General features: G+C 52.7%; 1 protein-coding gene across 1 annotated transcript in view; it reads right to left on the bottom strand.

Moving 5' to 3' along the window:
- LOC101974577 (uncharacterized) overlaps positions 1-23292 on the bottom strand; it is a 35274-nt gene extending 11982 nt beyond the window's left edge. Inside the window, exon 1 of the mRNA XM_078040981.1 lies at positions 499-23292. Within this exon, the coding sequence (XP_077897107.1) occupies positions 499-14884 (14386 nt within the window). The 5' untranslated portion in view covers positions 14885-23292. The remainder of the gene's footprint in view (positions 1-498) is intronic.

Below are 23292 nucleotides of genomic sequence, written 5' to 3'. Positions count from 1 at the left end.
ATGAGGAAAGAAGGAAGAGGGTTGTCTTGCACCCATAGAAACCCGCCCACTGACCCACGACTAATATCTTAATTACTCCCTGGAACCTAAGCTTGGGATTGGACCATTTTTCCTCCTGTGCTGGAGATGGAACCCAGAGCCTGGCATAAGCCAGACAAGCACTCTTCTACTTAGCAACACCCTCAGCCCTCAGCAAGTGTTAAGTTCAGTCCTCAGCATTCTCTCCCGACCCTCCCGACACCTCCCCCAGCTGCTCTCCAGGAGGACTGACAGAGGCAGAAGAGGCACTCTTCATCCCTCTCCTAGGCCCCATCAGTCCCGCTGGCCTGGCCCAGCCTTTGCCCGACCTGTTCATTTGGACCCTGAAGGCCTGTGGAGCCCAGAAGGTCTGAGAGGGACGCTACGCCTGTAGTTGTGGCCAGGGGAAGGAAAGGATGCCACCGACTTAGAGTGAAAACAGTGCCCTCTCCTCCCCCACACCCCACAAGTGGTACCCACCCATCTGTGCGAGTAGGTACTCTATCTTCTCCAAGTCAGTCTGGCCAGCTTTCTCCTCATCCAGATCCTTTATTCTCTCCTTTAGCTCCACATAGAGACCGATCATCTCTCCCATCAGACGAAACGTTTCCACCGCTATGGGGAAGTTGGGGGCCAGTTTCTCCAGTGAATCATGTCGCTCACTCTGGACCTCACTCCTCTCGGAGTCTTCTTGACTCACCGAAGAGGGAACTTCTTGGACAGAGGCGGCCTGGGCAGGTCGCCTAGGTTGCTGTAAATCACTTGTTCTGCGTAGATCCAAATATTCCTGATCATGTGGACCAATACCCTCATAATCTGGACCACCAGAGGCAGAGACAGAATATGCTCTATCTGGCTGAACTGCACTTGGGTACACCTGTTCTGGCTGATCTGGCCCAGATGATACCGAAAGCTGTTGATCTGGGGCTTGGTCCTGCTGCTCTAGGCCAGGATGCATCAAACTTTGCTGATAGGTTTCTGGTGGTGCCAAACCCCTCTGGTCTATAATTGGTGATGCCAAACCTCGACTGGGTAACAGTGATGAAACCTGGCCACGTGGCTTTCGGCCAGAAGGTCCCACACCAGGTGGATATGGGCGAAGTGATCTCAAACCCTGAGGATCTCTCTGGAATGTTGGAAAGCCACGAGGTTCTGTGCCTGATGCCATCAAGCCTTGCCAGTCAGCACTGGGTTGTCTCAAACCACGTTGATCCATTCTAGGTTGCACCACACCATGTGGATATGCACTAGCTTGGGCCAAACTGCCAGGATATGCACCAGCTTGAGCCAAACCACCAGGATATGTACCAGCTTGAGCCAAACTGCCAGGATATGCACCAGGTTGGAAAACACCAGGTAGATAAGCATCAGGTTGGACCAAACCAGGTTGAGCTAAGCCAGACATGTATGCACCAGGTTGAACCAAGCCACGTGGCCCTGTACTAGGTTGTAACAAAACACGCTGACCCATTCCAGGCTGCCCTGTACCAAGCTGGACCAAACCACGTTGATCCATACCATATGGCACAAAGCCATGCTGAACCATCCCAGGTTGCACCAAGCCACGCTGACCCACGCCAGGTGGTACCAGGCCATGCTGATCCACATCAGGGGGTGCTATAGCACCCTGATCTGCACCAGGGGGTGCTGTAGCACCCCTATACTCTCTGGGGGGCGCTACAGCACCCTGATCCACACCAGGAGGCACTACAGCACCCTGATCCACGCCAGGTGTCACCAAGCCATGCTGACCAACACCAGGTGGTACTACTGCACGTTGATCCATACCAGGTGGGACCAAGCCACGCTGATCTACACCAGATATTACTACAGCACGTTGATCCATGCCAGGGGGTACCAACCCACGTTGATCCATGCCAGGTAGTATTAAAGCACCCTGATCCATGCCAGGGAGCACCATGCCACGCTGATCCACACCAGATGGTAGTAATACAGCACGCTGATCCACACTAGGTGGTAATATACCATGCTGATCCATGCCAGGGGGCACCCACCCACGTGGATACATGCCAGGAGGTATTACAGCATGTTGATCTATGCCACGTGGCACCAACCCATGCTGATCCATGCTACGTGGCACCAAACCACGCTGATCCATGCCAGGGGGCACCAACCCACGTGGATACATGCCAGGTGGTACTACAGAACGCTGATCCACGCCACGTGGAACCAAGCGACGTTGATCTACACCAGGAGGCACCAACCCACGCTGATCCATGCCAGGGGGCACCAACACACGCTGATCCACGCCAGGAGGCACTAACCCATGCTGATCCATGCCACGTGGTACCAAGCCACGCTGATCCATTCTAGGTGGTACTCCAGCAATTTGGTCCATGCCAGGTGGCACCAAGCCTGGCTGATCTATACCAGGTGGTTCTACAGCACGTTGATCCATGCCAGGGGGTACCAACCCACGCTGATCCACACCAGGTGGCACCAAGCCACTCTGATCCACACCTGGTGGTACTACTGCCAGCTGGTCCATGCCAGGGGGCAACAAACCACGCTGATCTACATCATGTGGCACCAAGCTACGCTGATCCACACCTGGTGGTACTAAAGTACGCTGGTCCATGACAGGGGGCACCAACTCACGTTGATCCACACCAGGTGGCACCAAGCCACGCTGATCCATACCTGGTGGTACTACTGCAAGCTGATCCATGCCAGGGGGCACCAACCCACGTTGATCCACATCAGGTGGAAACAAGCCACGCTGATCCACACCAGGTGGTACTACAGCACGCTGATCCATGACAGGAGGCACCAAGCCATGCTGATCAACATCAGGTGGCACCAAGCCACGCTGATCCACACCGGGTAGCACTAAGCCACGCTGACCCACACCAGATGGTACTACAGCACGCTTTACCATGCCACGAGGCACGAAGCCACGCTGATCCAAACCAGGTGCCACCAAGCCACGCTGATCCACACCTGGTGGTACTACAGCACGCTGAGCCATCCCAGAGGGCACCAACCCACGCTCATCCACACCAGGTGGCACCAAGCCACGCTGACCCACACCAGGTAGTACTATAGCACGCTTTTCCACGCCACGAGGCACAAAGCCACGCTGATCCACACCAGGTGCCACCAAGCCACGCTGACCCACACCTGGTGGCACTACAGCACGCTGAGCCATCCCAGAGGGCACCAACCCACGCTGATCCACATCAGGTGGCATCAAGCCACGCTGATCCACACCAGGTGGTACTACAGCACGCTGAGCCATCCCAGAGGGCACCAACCCACGCTCATCCACACCAGGTGGCACCAAGCCACGCTGACCCACACCAGGTAGTACTATAGCACGCTTTTCCACGCCACGAGGCACAAAGCCACGCTGATCCACACCAGGTGCCACCAAGCCACGCTGACCCACACCTGGTGGCACTACAGCACGCTGAGCCATCCCAGAGGGCACCAACCCACGCTGATCCACATCAGGTGGCATCAAGCCACGCTGATCCACACCAGGTGGTACTACAGCACGCTGATCCATGCCAGGGGGCGCCAACCCACGCTGATCCACATCAGGTGGCACCAAGCCATGCTGATCCACTCCAGGTGGCACCAAGCCACGCTGATCCATACCAGGTTGTACTTCAGCACGCTTTTCCATGCCAGGGGGCACAAAGCCACGCTGATCCACACCAGACGGCACCAAACCACGCTGATCCACATCAGTTGGTGCTACAGCACGTAGATCCACGCCAGGGGACAACAAGCCACGCTGATCCACTACAGGTGGTGCCAAGCCACGCTGATAGACACCTGATGGTGCTTCAGCACGCTGATCCACTCCAGTGGGCACCAACCCACGCTGATCCATGCCAGGTGGTACCAACCCACGCTGACCCACACCTGGTGGCACTACAGCACTCTGATCCACGCCAGTGGGCACTAACCCATGCTGATCCATGCCAGGTGGCACCAAGCCACGCTGATCCATACCTGTTGGCGCTACAGCATGCTGATCCACACCAGGGGGCACCAACCCACGCTGATCTACACCAGCTGGCACCAAGCCACGCAGATCCACACCTTGTGGCGCTATAGCACGCTGATCCACACCAGGTGGAACCAAGCCACGCTGATCCACACCTGTTGGCATTAGAGCACGCTGATCCACACCACTCGGCACCAACCCATGCTGATCCACACCACTCGGCACCAACCCACGCTGATCCATGCCAGGTAGCACCAAGCCACGCTGATCTACACCTGGTGGCGCTACAGCACGCTGATCTACACCAGGGGGCACCAACCCACGCTGATCCACGCCAGGTGTCAACAAACCACGCTGATCCACACCTGGTGGCGCTACAGCACGCTGATCCACACCAGGTGGCACCAAACCACGCTGATCCATACCTGTTGGCGCTATAGCACGCTGATCTACGCCAGTGGGCACCAACCCACGCTGATCCATGCCAGGTGGCACCAAGCCACGCTGATCCACACCTGTTGGTGGTACAGCACGCTGATCCATGCCAGGTGGCACCAACTCACGCTGGTCCACACCAGTTGGCACCAACTCACGCTGGTCCACACCAGGTGGCACCAACCCACGCTGGTCAACACCAGGTGGCACCAACCCACGCTGGTCAACACCTGGTGGTGCTACAGCACGCTGATCCACGCCAGTGGGCACCAACCCACGCTGATCCACACCTAGTGGCGCAACAGCACGCTGATCCACACCTAGTGGAGCTACAGCACGCTGATCAATGCCAGTGGGAACCAACCCATGCTGATCCACACCAGGTGGCACTAAGCCACGCTGATCCACACCTATTGGCGCTACAGCATGCAGATCCACGCCAGTGGGCACCAACCCACGTTGATCTACACCAGGTGGCACCAAGCCACGCAGAATCATACCTGGTGGTCCTACAGCACGCTGATCCATGCTAGTGGGCACCAACCCACGCTGATCCACACCAGGTGGCACCAAGCCACGCTGATCCACACCTAGTGGCACTACAGTACGCTGATCCACGCTAGTGGGCACCAACCCACGTTGATCCACACCAGGTGACACCAAGCCACGCTGATAGACACCTGGTGGTGCTACAACAAACTGATCTACACCAGTGGGAACCAAACCACGCTGATCCACACCAGTGGGCACCAGCCCACGCTGATCCATGCCAGGTGGCACCAAGCCACGCTGACCCACACCTGGTGGCACTACAGCACGCTGATCCATACCAGGTGGCATCAAGCCATGCTGATCCACACTTGTTGGCGCAACAGCACGCTGATACATGCCAGGTGGCACCAAGCCACGTTGATCCACACCTGTTGGTGCTACAGCACGTTGATCCATACCAGGTGGCACCAAGCCACGTTGATCCACACCTGTTGGTGTTACAGCACGTTGATCCATACCAGGTGGCACCAAGCCACGCTGATCCACACCTGTTGGCACTACAGCACGCTGATCCACGCCAGTGGCCACCAAATCACGTTGATCCACACCTGTTGGTGCTACAGCATGTTGATCCATACCAGGTGGCACCAAGCCACGCTGATCCACACCTGTTGGCACTACAGCACGCTGATCCACGCCAGTGGCCACCAAACCATGCTGATCCACACCTGTTGGTGCTATAGCTTGCTGACCCATATCAGGTGGCACCAAGCCACGCTGATCCATGCCAGGTGGCACCAAACCACGCTGATCCACACCTGGTGGTGCTATAGCACGCTGATCCATGCCAGGGGGCACAAATCCACGCTGATACACACCAGGTGGCACCAATCCACGCTGAAACACTCCTGGTGGTGCTACAGCATGCTGACCCACACCAGTAGGCACAAACCCATGCTGATCCATGCCAGTTGGCACCAATCCACGCTGAACCACACCTGTTGGCGCTACAGCACGCTGATCCACACCTGTTGGCGCTATAGCACGCTGATCCATGCCACTGGGCACCAACCCACGCTGATCCACGCCAGGTGGCACCAACCCACGCTGGTCCACACCTGGTGGTGCTATAGCACGCTGATCCATGCCAGGTGCCACCAATCCACGCTGATCCACACCTGGTGGCACTACAGCACGCTGATCCACGCCAGTAGGCACAAACCCACGCTGATACACACCAGGTGGCACCAATCCACGCTGAACCACACCTGTTGGCGCTACAGCACGCTGATCCACACCAGGTGGCACCAAGCCACGCTGATCCACACCTGTTGGTGCTATAGCACGCTGATCCATGCCAGTGGGCACCAACCTACGCTGATCCACGCCAGGTGGTACCAAGCCACGCTGGTCATCACCTGTTGGTGCTACAGCACGGTGATCCACACCAGTGGGCACCAACCCACGCTGATCTCTGCCACTGGGCACCAACGCATGCTTATGCACACCAGGTGGCACCAAGCCACGCTGATCCACACCTGGAAGCGCTACAGCATGCTGATCCACTCCAGTGGGCACCATCCCACGCTGATCCATGCCAGTTGCTACCAAGCCACGCTGATCCACAGCTAATGGGGCTACAGCATGCTGATCCACACCAGTGGGCACCAACCCACGCTGATCCAAGCCAGGTGGCAAAAAGCCACGCTGATCCACACCTGGTGGTGCTACAGCACGCTGATCCATGCCAGTGGGCACCAACCCACGCTGATCCACGCCAGGTGGCACCAAGCCACGCTGATACACACCTGTTGACGCCTCAGCACGCTGATCCACACCAGTGGGCACCAACCCACTCTCATCCATGCCAGGTGGCACCAAGCCACGCTGATCTACACCTGTTGGTGCTACAGCACGCTGATCGATGCCTGTGGGCACCAACCCATGCTGATCCATGCCAGGTGGCACCAAGCCACGCTGATCCACACCTGGTGGTGCTACAGCATGCTGATCAACGCCAGTGGGCGCCAACCCACGCTGATCCACACCAGGTATCACCAAGCCACGCTGATCCACACCTGGTGGTGCTACAGCACGCTGATCCATACCAGTGGGCACCAATCCACGCTGATCCACACCTGGTGGCACCAAGCCACGCTGATCCACACCTGTTGGCGCTATAGCATGCTGATCCATGCCAGTGGGCACCAATCCATGCTGATCCACGCCAGGTATCACCAAGCCACGCTGATCCACACCTGTTGGCGCTATAGCACGCTGATCCATGCCAGTGGGCACCAATCCACGCTGATCCACGCCAGGTACCACCAAGCCATGCTGATCCACACCTGGTGGTGCTACAGCACGCTGATCTATGCCAGTGGACACCAAGCCACGCTGATCCACACCAGGTGGCACCAAGCCACGCTGATCCACACCTGTTGGCACCTCAGCATGCTGATCCATAACTGTTGGCGCTATAGCACGCTGATCCATGCCAGTGGGCACCAACCCACTCTGATCCATGCCAGGTGTCACCAAGCCACGCTGATCCACACCTGGTGGCACTACAGCACGCTGATCCACACCAGTGGGCACCATCCCACGCTGATCCATGCCAAGTGGCACCAAGCCACGCTGATCCACACCTGTTGGCGCTACAGCATGCTGATCCACACCTGTTGGTGCTACAGCACGCTGATCGATGTTAGTGGGCATCAATCCACGCTGATCCACGCCAGGTGTCACCAAGCCACGCTGATCCACACCTGGTGGCGCTATAGCACGCTGATCTACACCAGTGGGCACCAACCCACGCTGATCCACGCCAGGTGGCACCAAACCAAGCTGATCTACACGTGCTGGTGCTACAGCACGCTGATCCATGCCAGGCGGCACCAAGCCATGCTGATGCACGCCAGGTGTCACCAAGCCATGCTGATCCACACCTGGTGGCGCTATAGCACGCTGATCTACACCAGTGGGCACCAACCCACGCTGATCCACGCCAGGTGGCACCAAACCAAGCTGATCTACACGTGCTGGTGCTACAGCACGCTGATCCATGCCAGGCGGCACCAAGCCACGCTGATCCACACCTGGTGGCGCTATTGCACGCTGATCCAAACCAGTGGGCACAAACCCACGCTGATCCACGCCACGTGGCACCAAGCCACGCTGATCCACACCTGGTGGCGCTACAGCATGCTGATCTACACTAGTGGGCACCAACCCACGCTTATCCATGCCAGGTAGCACCAAGCCAGGCTGTTCCACACCTAGTGGTGCAACACCACGCTGATCCACACCAGTGGGCACCAACCCACGCTGATCCATGCCAAGTGGCACCAAGCCACGCTGGTCCTCAACTGGTGGTGCTACAGCACGCTGATCCACACCAGTGGGCACCAACCCACGCTGATCCATGCCAAGTGGCACCAAGCCACGCTGGTCCTCAACTAGTGGTGCTACAGCACGCTGATCCACACCAGGTGGCACCAAGCCACGTTGATCCATACCTGGTGGCACTATAGCACGTTGATCCACTCCAGGGGTCACCAACCCACGCTGATCCACTCCAGAGGCCACTAACCCACGGTGATCCACACCCGGTCGCACTACAACACGCTGATCCATGCCAGGAGGCACCAAGCCACGCTGATCCACACTAGGTGTTACGAAGCCACGCTGATCCACACTTGATGGCGCTGCAGCACGCCGATCCACACCAGGTGGCACCAAGCCACGCTGATCCACACCTGGTGGTGCTACAGCACGCTGATCCATGCCAGTGGGCACCAACCCACGCTGATCCACGCCAGGTGGCACCAAGCCACGCTGATCCACACCTGGTGGCGCTACAGCACGCTTATCCACACCTGATGGCGCTGCAGCACGCCGATCCACACCAGGTGGCACCAAGCCACGCTGATCCACACCTGGTGGCGCTACAGCACGCTGATCCACACCTGATGGCGCTGCAGCACGCCGATCCACGCCAGGTGGCACCAAGCCACGCTGATCCACACCTGGTGGTGCTACAGCATGCTGATCCATGCCAGTGGGCACCAACCCACGCTGATCCACACCAGGTGGCACCAAGCCACGCTGATCCACACCTGGTGGCGCTACAGCACGCTGATCCACACCTGATGGCGCTGCAGCACGCCGATCCACACCAGGTGGCACCAAGCCACGCTGATCCACACCTGGTGGCGCTACAGCACGCTGATCCACACCTGATGCCATTGCAGCACGCCGATCCACGCCAGGTGGCACCAACCCACGCTGGTCCACACCTGGTGGTGCTACAGCATGCTGATCCATGCCAGTGGGCACCAACCCACGCTGATCCACACCAGGTGGCACCAAGCCACGCTGATCCACACCTGGTGGCGCTACAGCACGCTGATCCATGCCAGGTGGCACCAAGCCACGCTGATCCACACCTGGTGGCGCTACAGCACGCTGATCCATGCCAGGTGGCACCAAGCCACGCTGATCCACACCTGGTGGTGCTACAGCACGCTGATCCATGCCAGTGGGCACCAACCCACGCTGATCCACACCAGGTGGTACCAAGCCACGCTGATCCACACCTGGTGGCGCTACAGCACGCTGATCCACACCTGATGGTGCTGCAGCACGCCGATCCACACCAGGTGGCACCAAGCCACGCTGATCCACACCTGGTGGCGCTGCAACACGCCGATCCACGCCAGGTGGCACCAAGCCATGCTGATCCACACCTGGTGGTGCTACAGCACGCTGATCCATGCCAGTGGGCACCAACCCACGCTGATCCACACCAGGTGGCACCAAGCCACGCTGATCCACACCTGGTGGCGCTACAGCACGCTGATCCACACCTGATGGCGCTGCAGCATGCCAATCCACACCAGGTGGCACCAAGCCACGCTGATCCACACCTGGTGGCGCTACAGCATGCTGATCCACACCTGATGGCGCTGCAGCACGCCGATCCACGCCAGGTGGCACCAAGCCACGCTGATCCACACCTGTTGGTGCTACAGCATGCTGATCCATGCCAGTGGGCACCAACCCATGCTGATCCACGCCAGGTGGCACCAAGCCACGCTGATCCACACCTGTTGGCGCTATAGCACGCTGATCCACACCAGATGGCACCAGGCCACGCTGATCCACACCTGGTGGCGCTGCAGCATGCTGATCCACGCCAGGAGGCACCAAGCCATGCTGATGTACGCCAGGTGGCACTAAGCCACGCTGATCTACACTTGGTGGTGCTAGAGCATGCTGATCCACACCACGTGGCACTAAGCCACGCTGACCCACACCTGGTGGCGCTGCAGCACGCTGATCCACGCCAGGAGGCACCAAGCCACGCTGATCCACACCTGGTGGTGCTGCAGCACGCTGATCCACGCCAGGAGGCACCAAGCCACGCTGATCCACACCTGGTGGCACTACAGCAAGCTGATCTATGCCAGTGGGCACCAACCCATGCTGATCCACGCCAGGGGGCACCAAGCCACGCTGATCCACACCTGGTGGCGCTACAGCACGCTGATCTACACCAGTGGGCACCAACCCACGCTGATCCACAACAGGTGGCAACAAGTTATGCTGATCCACGCCAGGTGGCACAAAGCCACGCTGGTCCACACCTGGTGGTGCTACAGCACCCTGATCTATGCCAGGAGGTACCAAGCTACGCTGATCCACGCCAGTGGGCACCAACCCACGCTGATCCACACCTGGTGGCACCAAGCCACGCTGATCCTTGCCAGGGGGCACCAATCCACGCTGATCCATGCCAGGTGGTACCAAGCCACGCTGATCCACAGCTGCTGGTGCTTCAGCACGCTGATCCACTCCAGGGGGCACTAAGCCATGCTGATCCACGCCACGTGGCACCAAGCCACGCTGATCCACACCTGGTGGCACTACAGCACGCTGATCCATGCCAGTGGGCACCAACCCACGCTGATCCACGCCAGGTGGCACCAAGCCACGCTGATCCACACCTACTGGCACTACAGCCTGCTGATCCATGCCTGGGGGCACCAAGCCACGCTGATCCACACGTGCTGGTGCTACAGCACGCTGATCCATGCCAGGGGGCACCAACCCACTCTTATCCACACCACGTGGCACCAAGCCACGCTGATCCATACCTGGTGGCTCTATAGCACGCTGATCCACGCCAGTGGGCACCAACCCGTGCTGACCCATGTCAGGTGGCACCAAGCCACGCTGATCCACACCTGGTGGCGCTACAGCACGCTGATCCACTCCATGGGGCACCAACCCACTCTGATCCACTCCAGAGGCCACCAACCCACGCTGATCCATACCCGGTAGCACTACAGCACGCTGCTCCATGCCATGGGGCACCAGGCCACGCTGATCCTCTCCAGTTAGCATCAAGCCACGCTGATCCACACCAGGTTGTACCAAGCCATGCTGATCCACACCTGGTGGCACTACAGCACGCTTATCCACACCAGTTGGTACCACGCCATGCTGATCCACACCCGATGGTACTACAGCACGCTGATCCATCCCAGGGGGCACTAATCCACGCTGATCCACACCAGGTGGCATGAAACCATGCTGACCCATACCCGGTGGTACGACAGCACGTTGATACATGCCAGGGGGCACCAAGCCACGCTGATCCACACCTGGAGGTACTACAGCACGACGATCCACGCCACGTGGCACTAAGCCATGCTGATCCACGCCACGTGGCACCAAGCCACGCCGATCCATGCCAGGGGGCACCAACCCACGCTGATCCATGAGATGTGGTACTACAGCACGCTGATCCGCTCCACGTGGCACCAAGCCACGCTGATCCATGCCAGGGGGCACGAACCCACGCTGATCCATGACAGGTGGTACTACAGCACGCTGATCCACACCATGTGGCACCAAGCCACGCTGATCTATGCCAGGGGACATTAACCCATGCTGATCCACACCACGTGTCACAAAACCATACTGATCCATGCCAGGGTACACCAACCCATGCTGATCCACACCAGATGGTACTATAGCACCCTGATCCAGGCCAGAGGGCATCATAGCATGCTGATCCATGCCAGGGGGCTCTAAGCCACTTTGATCCATGCCAGTTGTTACCACAGCACCCTGATCCATGCCAGGGGACATCAAACCACGCTGATCCACACCAGCTGGCACCAGGCCATGTTGATCTTTGTCAGGAGATACTACTACAGTACCCTGATCCACACTGGGTGGTACTACAGCACCATGATCCACACCAGGTGGCACAAAGCCATGCTGATCCATGCCAGGTGGTGCCATGCCATGATGATACATGCCAGGTGGTATAGCAGCACCCTGATCCACACCAGGTGGCACCATGCCACGCTGATACACACCAGGGGGCACCATGCCACGCTGATGCATGCCAGGGGGCACCATGCCACGCTGATACACGCTAGGTGACACCAAGCCAGGCTTATCCACACCAGGTGGTACTACTATAGTACCCTGATCCACACCGGGTGGCACAAAGCCATGCTGATCCATGCTAGGTGGCACCATGCCACGCTGATACACACCAGGGGGCACCATGCCACGCTGATCCATGCCAGGGGGCACCATGCCACGCTGATATATGCTAGGTGACACCAAGCCAGGCTGATCCACACCGGGTGGCACCAAGCCATGCTGATCCACGCCGAGGGGCACCATGCTACGCTGATCCACATCAGGTGGCACCATGCCAGGCTGGTCCATGCCGGGTGGTACCATGCTAGGCTTACCCAGGGTGGTTGACACTATGCCAGGCTTATCCAAGGTGGGTGGTACCATGCCAGGCTTACCCATCTCACGTGGCACTGTGCCACGCTGATCCACACTCGGTGGCACCAAGCCAGGCTTATCCACGGCAGGTGGCACTATACCATGCTGGTCCTTGTCAGGTGTCACCAAGCCAGGCTGACCCATACCAGGCTTATCCATGGCAGGTGGCACTATACCACGCTGATCCTTAGCAGGTTGCACCATGCCAGGCTGATCCATGCCAGGCTTATCTATGCTGGGTGGCACCATGCCAGGCTTACCCACACCATGTGGCACCGTGCCACGCTGAGCCGCACCAGGTGGCACCAAGCCAGGCTTTTCCACGGCGGGTGGCACTATACCATGCTGATCCTTGGCAGGTGGCACCAAGCCAGGCTGATCCACACCTGGTGGCACTATGCTAGGTTGATCCACACTGGATGGCACCAAGCCACGTGGACCCACGCTGGGTGGCACCAAGCCACGGTGACCCATGTCATGTGGCACCAAGCCACGTGGACCCATGCGGGGTGGCAGCATGCCACGATGACCCATATCAGGTGGCACCATGCCTTGCTGACTCATCCCAGGCTGTACCAAATCATGCTGAACTGTATCAGGTGATATCAAACCATGCTGATCCACTCCTGGCTGCACCAAACCTTGCAGATCTATGCCAGGCTGGGCCAAACCATGCTGACCTATATCAGGTTGGACCAAATGATATGGCTCTGCAGCAGGCTGCACCAAACCAGGTGGAAATGCACCAGGCTGCACCCAGTCATTAGGCAGTTCCCCTAGTTGTACCAGACCATACTGATCTACTCCAGGATGGACTAACCCACGCTGATCTCTGGCACGTTGCACTACACCACGCTGATCTGTACCAGGTGGCACCACATCAAGCTGACCTGCACCAGGTGGCACCAGATCATGTGGATATACACCAGGTTGGACAAAGCCAGGCTGAGCTGTTCCAGGAGGTGCCAAACCAAGCCTATGTGGACCAGGCCAGACCAAATCACGCCGACCTCTGCCAAGTTGCACCAAACCTTGTTGGTCTGTCCCAGGTGGTACCAAACCACCCTGATCTGCACGAGGCTGCACCAGACCACGCTGCCCTGAATCAGTTTGCACTAAACCAGGATGAACCATTCCAGGCTGCACCAAGCCAGGTTGATCTCTCCCAGGCTGGATGAAATCATACTGCTTGGTGCCAGGTTGTATGAAGCCAGGTGCTTCCAAAGTGGGCTGTAGCAAACCTTGTTGATCTCTACCAACTTGCATCAAACCAGGTGATATCAAATCATACTGATCTGTGAGAGGTAGAAGCAATCCTTGTTGATCTATTCCAGGCAGTACCAGTTGTTGCTGACCCAAGCCAGCGGGTATCAGTCCTTGCTGATCCATGCCAAGTAGTCCCATATCACGCTCACGTATGCCGGCCTGTTCCATACTGAGTTGATCTGTGTCAGGAAGTATCATGCCATACCGATAGGCCATATCAACTTGGTCTATACCAGGTAGTTCCAATCTTTGTTGACCTCTGCCAGGTACTAAAGGTGGCACAACACCATGCTGATCCATGCCAAGTGGTACCAAGCCCTGATAGTATATTTCAGGTGGTGGCTCACCAAGCTGACTCTCATGAAGCGGCACCACACCATGTGGATAAGTGCTAGCATATGGCAACACTGTGCCAGGTAGTCCCATGCTTTGCTGATCTGGCCTTGCATAGACTTCGTCTTGGCTGACACGTGCCCCACGGCGCTGATCTGGATATGCATAATGCTGATCTCTGGCTGAGGGTAAGTCCTGTTGCGATGGGCCAGGGCGTGCATCTCGTTCATCTCTTCTTGGACGTGTTGAGGTCTCTCTACCTCTGCGGCGCTCTGGCTCTGCTTTTAACTGGGATGTAGCTTGGCGGGGTTTTGACATGCCAGCTTCATCACGGGCCCTTCCAAGGAATCTAGTAGTAGAGGGACCCCTGCTTCGTCCCCTGAGGGCAGCATCTTCAGAAGGGTATCCACTGGATTCTGATGACTGATCTAGGCCACCAGTGGAATCCTGAACCTGGTCAGAACTTGGATGCTTCACAGAGGCTAGACTAGGAGCCTGATCACTCAATGTTAAAGCAGATGGCCCTCTGCGCTTAGGAAGTCCCATTTGGCCTAAGCCCTAGAAGAAGAAAGTCAATAACTTCAAGTCAAAAATACTGCAAGAGTCAAAAGGAAGGAGATCTGGGATATCTAACTCTGGTGACTTAAAGCCCTTAATGAGAAAAACTATCTGGTCCTAAAAGCTAAGTTGGACATAAAGACTTTCACATTCTTTTTTAAAAATTTTATTTATTTTACTTGTTGACAAACCTTTATTTTTTATTTATACATGGTGCTGAGAATCGAACCCAGTGCCTCACACATTCAAGGCAAATGCTCTACCACTGAGCCCCAGCCCCAGCCCCAAGACTTTAACATTCTTAAAGGTTATCAGGTTTTTGAGACTGCACCTGTGTAAATGGCATCTTAACATGCAATTTTCTTCATAAAAGATGGGAAACTACAAATACAAGTGATCCTCCAGGCTCTTACTGAGTCACGAATAAAGGATGGAAGTCACTTGTAAATTTAAAATCTAAAGTCTGCCCAGTTATTGGCCCATTGCTGATGGTAGAGGTGCACACTGGAGATGAGCAAACCAAACTGTAAAGGATCCAAGCCTTGGGTCGGAACTCCACAGAAAGGGATTTTCTCTATGGACTGTCACACAGATGCCAGGAGGTATGTACAAAACGGAGCCTGCAGCCCTGCTCAGGCGAGAGATTATCCATACTTGGGGCAGACCCAGGTGGTGAAATACTATGAGCCCACTCAAAATTAATGATGGAATATTTCCATTTTTAGCCAAGAGGGCGTAACAGAGACTGAATTTACCCTCTCACCTGTAACAGCCAAAACTTAAACATTGAAAAGTCATAACTATGAAATAGTGGTTTTTCAAACAAGGGTAACAGGTAATGAAGAAATAGAAAATTCCTGAGACTATGGAGTGGCTGCAGTGCAGGGAGGAGGCTGAGATGGAGCCTACAGGATTCCCAGAGTAGAGACGGAGGCAACTCAGGTCCACAGGACAGAGTATCAGCAGGAAGAGAAATGCAGCCAGCACAGAAAGGATCCAGGTGAGGAGTACCAACCAACCTCGCACAGCTAGGAGAACAGGGCCCAGAGTCTTCGGGGCTGAGGAGGTGCCTGCTTTGACCAGTCAGTTTGGAAAAACTCATCATTCAAGGGGCACAGGGCAGTGTTCTCAGAAAAGGGTTGCCTCTGAGGTAGACAACAGTCCACCCCAGACCGAACACTGCTACGGACCCACCTCACAAATCTAAAACAAGAGCTGAGAGGATCAAACTGTTTTTAAATAACTGCATTATGGTGAGGGATTATAAAAATATTCAGCATCCCACCAAGAAAATTCACAGTGACTAGCAAGCAATCAAAGATGACCAGGCATGTAAACAGACATAAAAACATGACCCTTAATGAGGAGACGGTTCAGTTGATTGAAACCACCCCACAGTGACCCAGGGACTAGAATTAGCAGGAAAGGATACTAAAACAATGAACACAGCTATTAGTTGTTATGTTCAACAAGGTAAATAGAGACATGGAAATTTTTTTGTATTTTTGGTGGTGCCAGTGATTGAACTCAGGAACTTGCATATGTTAGGCAAGTGCTCTGCTACTGAGCTACAGCCCCAGCCCATTTAAATTTTTAAAATTTTATCTTATTTTATATTTTGAAACAGGGGCTTGCTAAACTGCTGAGGCTGGCCTCAAATTTATGATCCTCCTGCTTTAGACTCACGAGTCACCGGAGATTACAGTTGTGTACCACTGAGCCCAGCTGGAGGATATTTTAAAAACAATCTGAATTGAATTAAAGTCTGAGATGAAAAATAACTGGATGAGATTAATTACAGGTTAGGCATCACAGAGGAAAAGTTTGCCAAAATATAGTTTCTGTTGCTATATCTGGAGATATAACAACAGAAACTATCTGAAACCAAATGAGAAATAAAAATTACAAAATGAAAAAGCATCAGTGAGCTATTAGGTAAATGTGTGCGTGCATGTGCGTGTGCATGTGCATGTGCGCATGCATACACACACACACACACACACACACACACACACACACACATTGGAGTTCCTGAAGGAGAAGAGGGAGACGGAAGAGGAAAAAAAGATTTGAAGAATGGTCCAAAACTTCCCACACTTGATGAAAACTATAAACCCAGAGATACAAGAAGCTCAATGTACTCAAGCACAGAAGACCATGACATGCCATGGCACACCAAAGCAGTGATGTAGAGGTAATCTTAAAACAGCAGAGAAAAGGAGGTGTACGCTGCAGAACCAAGCAGAGTGTGGTGGAGTGCTCGCTGGGAAGAGGGCTGCAAGGAGGCAGCGGGTGACACCCCATGGGAAATAAAAGCTGTCCACAGGCTGGGACACCGTGGCACCCACTGTAATCCCAGTGACTCAGGAAGCTGAGGAAGGAGGAGTTTGAGGCCAGCCTCAAAAACTTAGCAAGATCCTGTCTCAAAATAAAAAATGAAAAGGGCTGGGGCTGGGGATGTGGCTCAAGTGGTAGCGCGCTCGCCTGGCATGCGTGCAGCCCGGGTTCGATCCTCAGCACCACATACAAACAAAGATGTTGTGTCCGCCGAAAACTAAAAAATAAATATTAAAAAAAATTCTCTCTCTCTCTCCCTCTCTCTCTTTAAAAAAAAAAAAGAAAAGAAAAGGGCTGAGGGTATGGCTCAGTGGTAAGACACCCCTGGGTTCCATCTCCAGCACCAAAAGAAAAACAAGGAGGGGGGGATGCATTATAGTAGCCAAAAAAAGTGGCTATACTAATATCAGACAAAATAGGCTTTAAGACAAATTTATTACTAGAGACAAAGAAATGTACATTACAAGGCTTTGATCCCCAGTACCACACACACACACAAAAAATGTATTCTATAAACCTAAAGTTACAGCTAGTCAGACAACAAAGAAGGTAAAATGGAATGAAAAATACTCAGTTCAAAAGGGGCAGAAAAGAGGGACAGAGAAACAAATGGATCAAAAAAATCTTTTAAAAACCACTTGTTATAAAAAAATGAAATCACAATATTAATATTAGACAAAACTGATTTCAAAGCTAAGACTATTATTAGTATTAGAAGGTAATTACTGGGGCTGGAGCTGTGGCTTAGTGGTAGAACACTTGTGCGTGAGGCCCTGGGTTCAATCCCATGCACCATATAAAAATAAATAAAGGCATTGTGTCCAACTATAACTAAAAAATAAATTTTTTAAAAAAGAAGAAGGTGGGAGGGAGGGTGTGTAGTTCAGTGGTAGAACAGGTGCTTATTAGCATGCTTGGCCCTGGATTTAATCCCCAGCACCAAAAAAAAAAAAAAAAAAAGCAATTCCTTAATATAAAGAGATCAATCCATCAAAAAGACATCTGGGCAGGGCGTGGTGGCACACACCTGTAATCCCAGTGGCTCGGGAGGTGGAAGCAGGAGGATTGCAAGTTCGAAGCCAGCCTCAGCAATTTAATGAGGCGCTAAGCAACTCAGACCCTAGCTCAGTGGTCGAATGCTCATGAATTCAATCCCATGTACTCCCCTGCACCCCCCAAGAAAGACATTTGTTCTAAATGTTTGTGCACCTAACAGAGCCACCAATTACAGGAGGTGGTGGATGAAGCCCCAGTCAGGGATTTCAATACCCCTGGTTAGAAGTCGGGTAAGAACACTGCATGTTTCATAGGGTTACCATAGCAAGTCCCATAACCTTTAAGAGTAGAAATTTCTTGTCTCGAAGTTCTGGAGTCTAGAAGTCTGAAATGCAATAATGAGCGGGACTAGTTCCATCTGAGGCTGTGAGGGAGGTCTCCTCTTCTCTCCCAGTGCCTTATAGCCTCCAGCCTTTCTTTCTCTTATCATCACATCATCTTCCCTTGGTTCATGACTGTTCTATCCAGATCTCCCCTTTTATAAAGACGTAGTCGTATTGGGTTAGGGTCCACCGTAATGTCTTCATCTGAACTTCATCATCTGCAAAGCTCCTATTTCCAAATATGGCCATGTTTGCAGGTCCTGGGGTGTAGGATCTCAAGACTTGTTTTGAAAGGACAGTTTAACCCTAATATATATAAAAGACTTAAATAACACCATCAACCTGTTTGATCTGATTGACATTTGTAGAATATTTCACCCCAAATAGCAGAAGATATATTTCTCCTTAAGTTCACATAAAATGGTCACAGAGGTAGATAATAACTTTAAAACATTTCAAGTGCATAAATCAGAAACCAGTGACAGAAATATCCTTGAAAAATCCTCAAATATTTAGAAAAAATGCAGATTTCCAAATATACCATGGATTAAAGAAGAAGTGAAAGGGGGTGTAGAAAATACCTAAAAGGCCTTAGAAAGGCTACAAACCAATCACTGCAAATAAAGCAGAAAGGAAATGGCAGCATGGAAAGACTTTCAAAAGTAAACCTTTCAGAGACACCCAACACATTACCAGTGTCAGAAAAACACTCCAGAAGCAGATGTGGCAGACTGTGTCCAGGTTTTCATCCAAATTTCAGAAACAAAAATAACAGGAAAATGGCAGCAAAAAATTCAGGTACACTGTATATACTGCCTCTGGAGGATAAGGTATGTATGAGTATCCTACAGCTGCTGTAACAAAGGACCCACAAACTTGGTGGCTTAAAACAACATAAAAATGTTATCATTCTGGAGGTCAGAAGTCCAACTTGACTAGCAAAAGTCAAGGTGCCGGTCAATAGGGCTGGTTCCTTCCAGAGGCTCCAAGGGAAAATCCTCTTTCAGCTTCTAACAGTTGCCAGGGGTCCTTGGCTTTGGCCATATCACCTTCTCTCCTATAGGGCTATCTCCTTCTGCTTCCTTCTTATAAGGACCCTGGTGATGATATCACTGGACTCCCTTCATGACCAGGAGAATCTCCTACCCTCAACATCTTTCCCTTCACCACATCTGCAAAGTCCCTTTGCCATGGCAGATGGCATGTCCAGGTTCTGTGGATTATGACAGACATCCTTGGAGCTATTACTCAGCCGCCCCACATCCAGTGACTAAAACCAAAGTCATGGTTCTATAGAACACTTTGAAATCCTGGAAAAATGGTGCAACAGCTACAGAGATTGGGGGCGGGGAATGAGGTCCTAGAAGAGCTGGTTCAGTTCTTATTAAGGGCATCAGATGAGACCATTTCATTTCTGAGGGCACTGGGGGCAAGTGCTGATGACCGAATGCAGACCACTCTTGAGACTTGTCCTTTAAGTATCCAAATGAACAATCAACAATTGTACAGGCTCTTCCCGGAAAGGAATCCTGGAGACCAGAAACACCTTCTGCGGTTCAGTCCCTTCCCCTGGCACTCCACGTCAAGGATGCAGAGTCAGAGACAGCAGCCACCCTCCACCTAGAACATTAATGCTCTCTGTCTCACCTTCTGACCCAGGCTCATCTCTCCCTGCCATCTCTGTTCCACTAAATCTATGATGGTAATATTTTTAAAAGCACCATTATTTTAGGTACCAATAGGAAAGAGAAAACAGTTCCAATTAATGATGAAATGCCACCAACTCTTAAGACACATCCTGGTTCCACCAATGTTCATCTCAGAGTCAGTGGGTGTAGTCTGGTCTGAACCGAGATACATTTCTACAGAGCCCTCTTTCTCTGTTCACCTGTTAGGCTGGGGCTCCTGAGCAATTAGGATGTGTGACGCTCCCCAAGCCTGAATGTGTCTAGCCGTCCCTCCCACACTGGGGCTGCATCCTGACTGTTTTAACAAAGACTCCAGCCCCGACAACCTGCAATTTCCGTGACCACAGTACAATACAAAATTCTTATTTCTGTTTTCCTGGGAGGTGCCATGACATCAGATGTATTCACTTTGCCCAGTTAAGATCAAGTTGATTTTATGAAGCACCTTTCTGAATTCCTCCACGGGGCTTTGGGTCCCAAAGCCGGAGATATCCAAATGTTGATCCCAACCCAGCAGGTGGACAGAGAAGAATGGACTTAGGATAAATACAATTTGACTCAAAACATTGGTCCAAAATAAACATTTTCTCACCTAATTCCCTGCTTCAGGAATCACACTTCCAGCTACACCCATTTATAAGCTCCCAAATCCTCAATATTCTCAAAATACATAATAGGTGGTTTTACTCAAGATCTTGACTCTGTTAATGTGGAAATATTACTTTACAATCTAGTAGCTCATATCTGGCAAGTCCTGGAAGGCAAAGTCCCACCCAGCCCCAGTGCCCACCTTTGTCTGTCCTGCCTTCCAGTTTTTGCCTCCAAGCACCTGGGAAATTTGGACTTTGGGTTTCTCAAGATGATTAGAAAGAACAATGTCATTTCTGGCCATTTTAAACTTGTCCATGGTGTTAAACTTTTTCTGTGGCCTTGTCCTCCATAGAGGCTGTGAACATGACTCCCTGTTTTTGCTTTCTGCTTTATTCAGCCTGTCAGGCCACCAGAGCTTCATAGAGAAGAGGTCCTTACCTCGGGCATACCATTTCTGCACGGGAGCACTTGGCTCCAGGTCATTGGACCTAGTAAAAGGGTGGCTGGAAAATGATCCAACAATTCTGACCTCTCCCTCAGGATTGAGCTGTCATCTGGATTTATTGTCGTGGTTACAGGAAACTGAAGAAGCTTGGTCTCATCTTAAAAATAGGTTGTTTTATTTGGGTTTGTGGTGCTGGGTCATATCCAGGGCCTTGCATATGCCAGGCAAGGGCTCTGCACTGACTATATGTTCAGACCTTTATTAAGCAGGTATTGACTATGCTCTGGGGTTGGATTTTCCTAGTTAACAAGATTTATTTTATTTTATTTTATTGTCACTGGGTATTGAAACTGGGACACTGAAGCACTAAGCCACATCCTCAGCTCTTTTTATTTTGAGACAGGATCTCACTAAATTGCTTAGGTCCTCTCTAAATTGCTGAGGCTGGCCTCAAAATTGTGATCCTTCTGCCTTGGCCTCCCAAGTTGCTGGGATTACAGGTGTGCACCACCACACCCAGCCCAGTAACTCTTATTCTTTCTTATCATGAAGAAAAAAGTAGGAAGTGGAGAAGGAGCATCACCTTATCATCACCATCATCCTGTGGTACACAAAGTCATGAAGAACTGCCCAGCTGCCATTACAATATACTCTTGGCTGGGTACAGTGGGACATGCCTGTGATCCCAGCAACTCAAGATGCTGAGACAGGAGGATCACAAGTTCAAGGACAGCCTCAGCAATTTAGTGAGACTCTGTCTCAAAAAAAGGGGTGGGGAGTGGTATTGAAGATGTGGATCAGTGGTTAAGTGCCCTTAGGTTCAATCCGTAGTAACAAAACAAAAGACAAAAATGGATGTTTCCTTGTCTCTGAAAAAGTAAAAATCTCTGAAGGTGTATAATTATGCTTAAGTCTTGGGGTGACCTCTGCTGTTACCCTGAGGAAATGTGTTGCTTGCTAAAGCACCATGGTAGTGGTACCCGGCTGATAAAGCTTCAACTTTATTTCTTTGTGGTACTGGGGATTGAGCTCAGGGGCTCTACCACTGGGCTACATTTCTGGTCCTTTTTAAATTTTTGAGACAGTTTCTTTAAAATAAAAAAAAAAATTAAAAAGCCACCTTTTTCCAAGGAACTCCATTTACTTTTTTTTTTTTTTTTTTTTGGTGCTGGGGATAAAACCCAGGACCTCATGCATACCAGGAAACTGCTCCACAACAGAGCCACATTCCCAGCTCCCTCTGGCAACTCTTTCTGAAGCTGTTTCCTCTGAGGATGGGCAAGGAACTCAGAAAACAGTCTTGGAGATTGGCAGGATGCCTGAGGCATCCAGATGGTATTTGGTATTCTCTAGGTGGCCACTGGGAGGCGCCAAAAGGCTCCTGCTTCACTCACTTCTGTGGGTACCTCAGGGGATCTGGTTTGAGGAGACCACTTGCAGAGTTGGGGGACAGAGAGCATGGAGACCAAAGGAGTAGCTGATCCTGGTCTGCGGGGGCTGTTTGAAAATATCCAGGTGAAGAGAGGTTGAGGGTTTGAAAATGATTTGGTCTTCCCGTGCATAGAACCAGAACAGATGGCCACATGCCCATATGCAGAGGTCACCATCAGCAAGGGGCCTCCTGCAAGGGTATTATTTCCAGGGTTGGTCACCCTGTTCCATGAACAGTGAAGGGACTTGTGCATTTCGGGACAGCTCGAAAAACTACAAAAGCTATGAAAACAATCAAGTGGGTACTGTTTCCACCTAACCCATTGGCAAAGTTCCAAACATCGAGGACTGACACTTGGGATGGGGGTGGGGGTGTCATGAAATAACTTCTCTCCTATGCTGCTCGTGGGAATCTAGGCTGGAACAACACCCTTGGAAGACAATCTGGCAATAGCCAGCCAAACTCAAAGGCACATTTCCATTTCTAGCAATTTACGCTCTTCACACATATGTCACCTGGGAGCA

This window comes from Ictidomys tridecemlineatus, chromosome 3 (assembly GCF_052094955.1).
Source record: "Ictidomys tridecemlineatus isolate mIctTri1 chromosome 3, mIctTri1.hap1, whole genome shotgun sequence".
Classification (NCBI taxonomy): Eukaryota; Metazoa; Chordata; class Mammalia; order Rodentia; family Sciuridae; genus Ictidomys; species Ictidomys tridecemlineatus.
The sequence above is the reverse complement of the archived record's forward strand: the minus strand, read 5'-3'. Positions and strand labels throughout refer to the sequence as shown.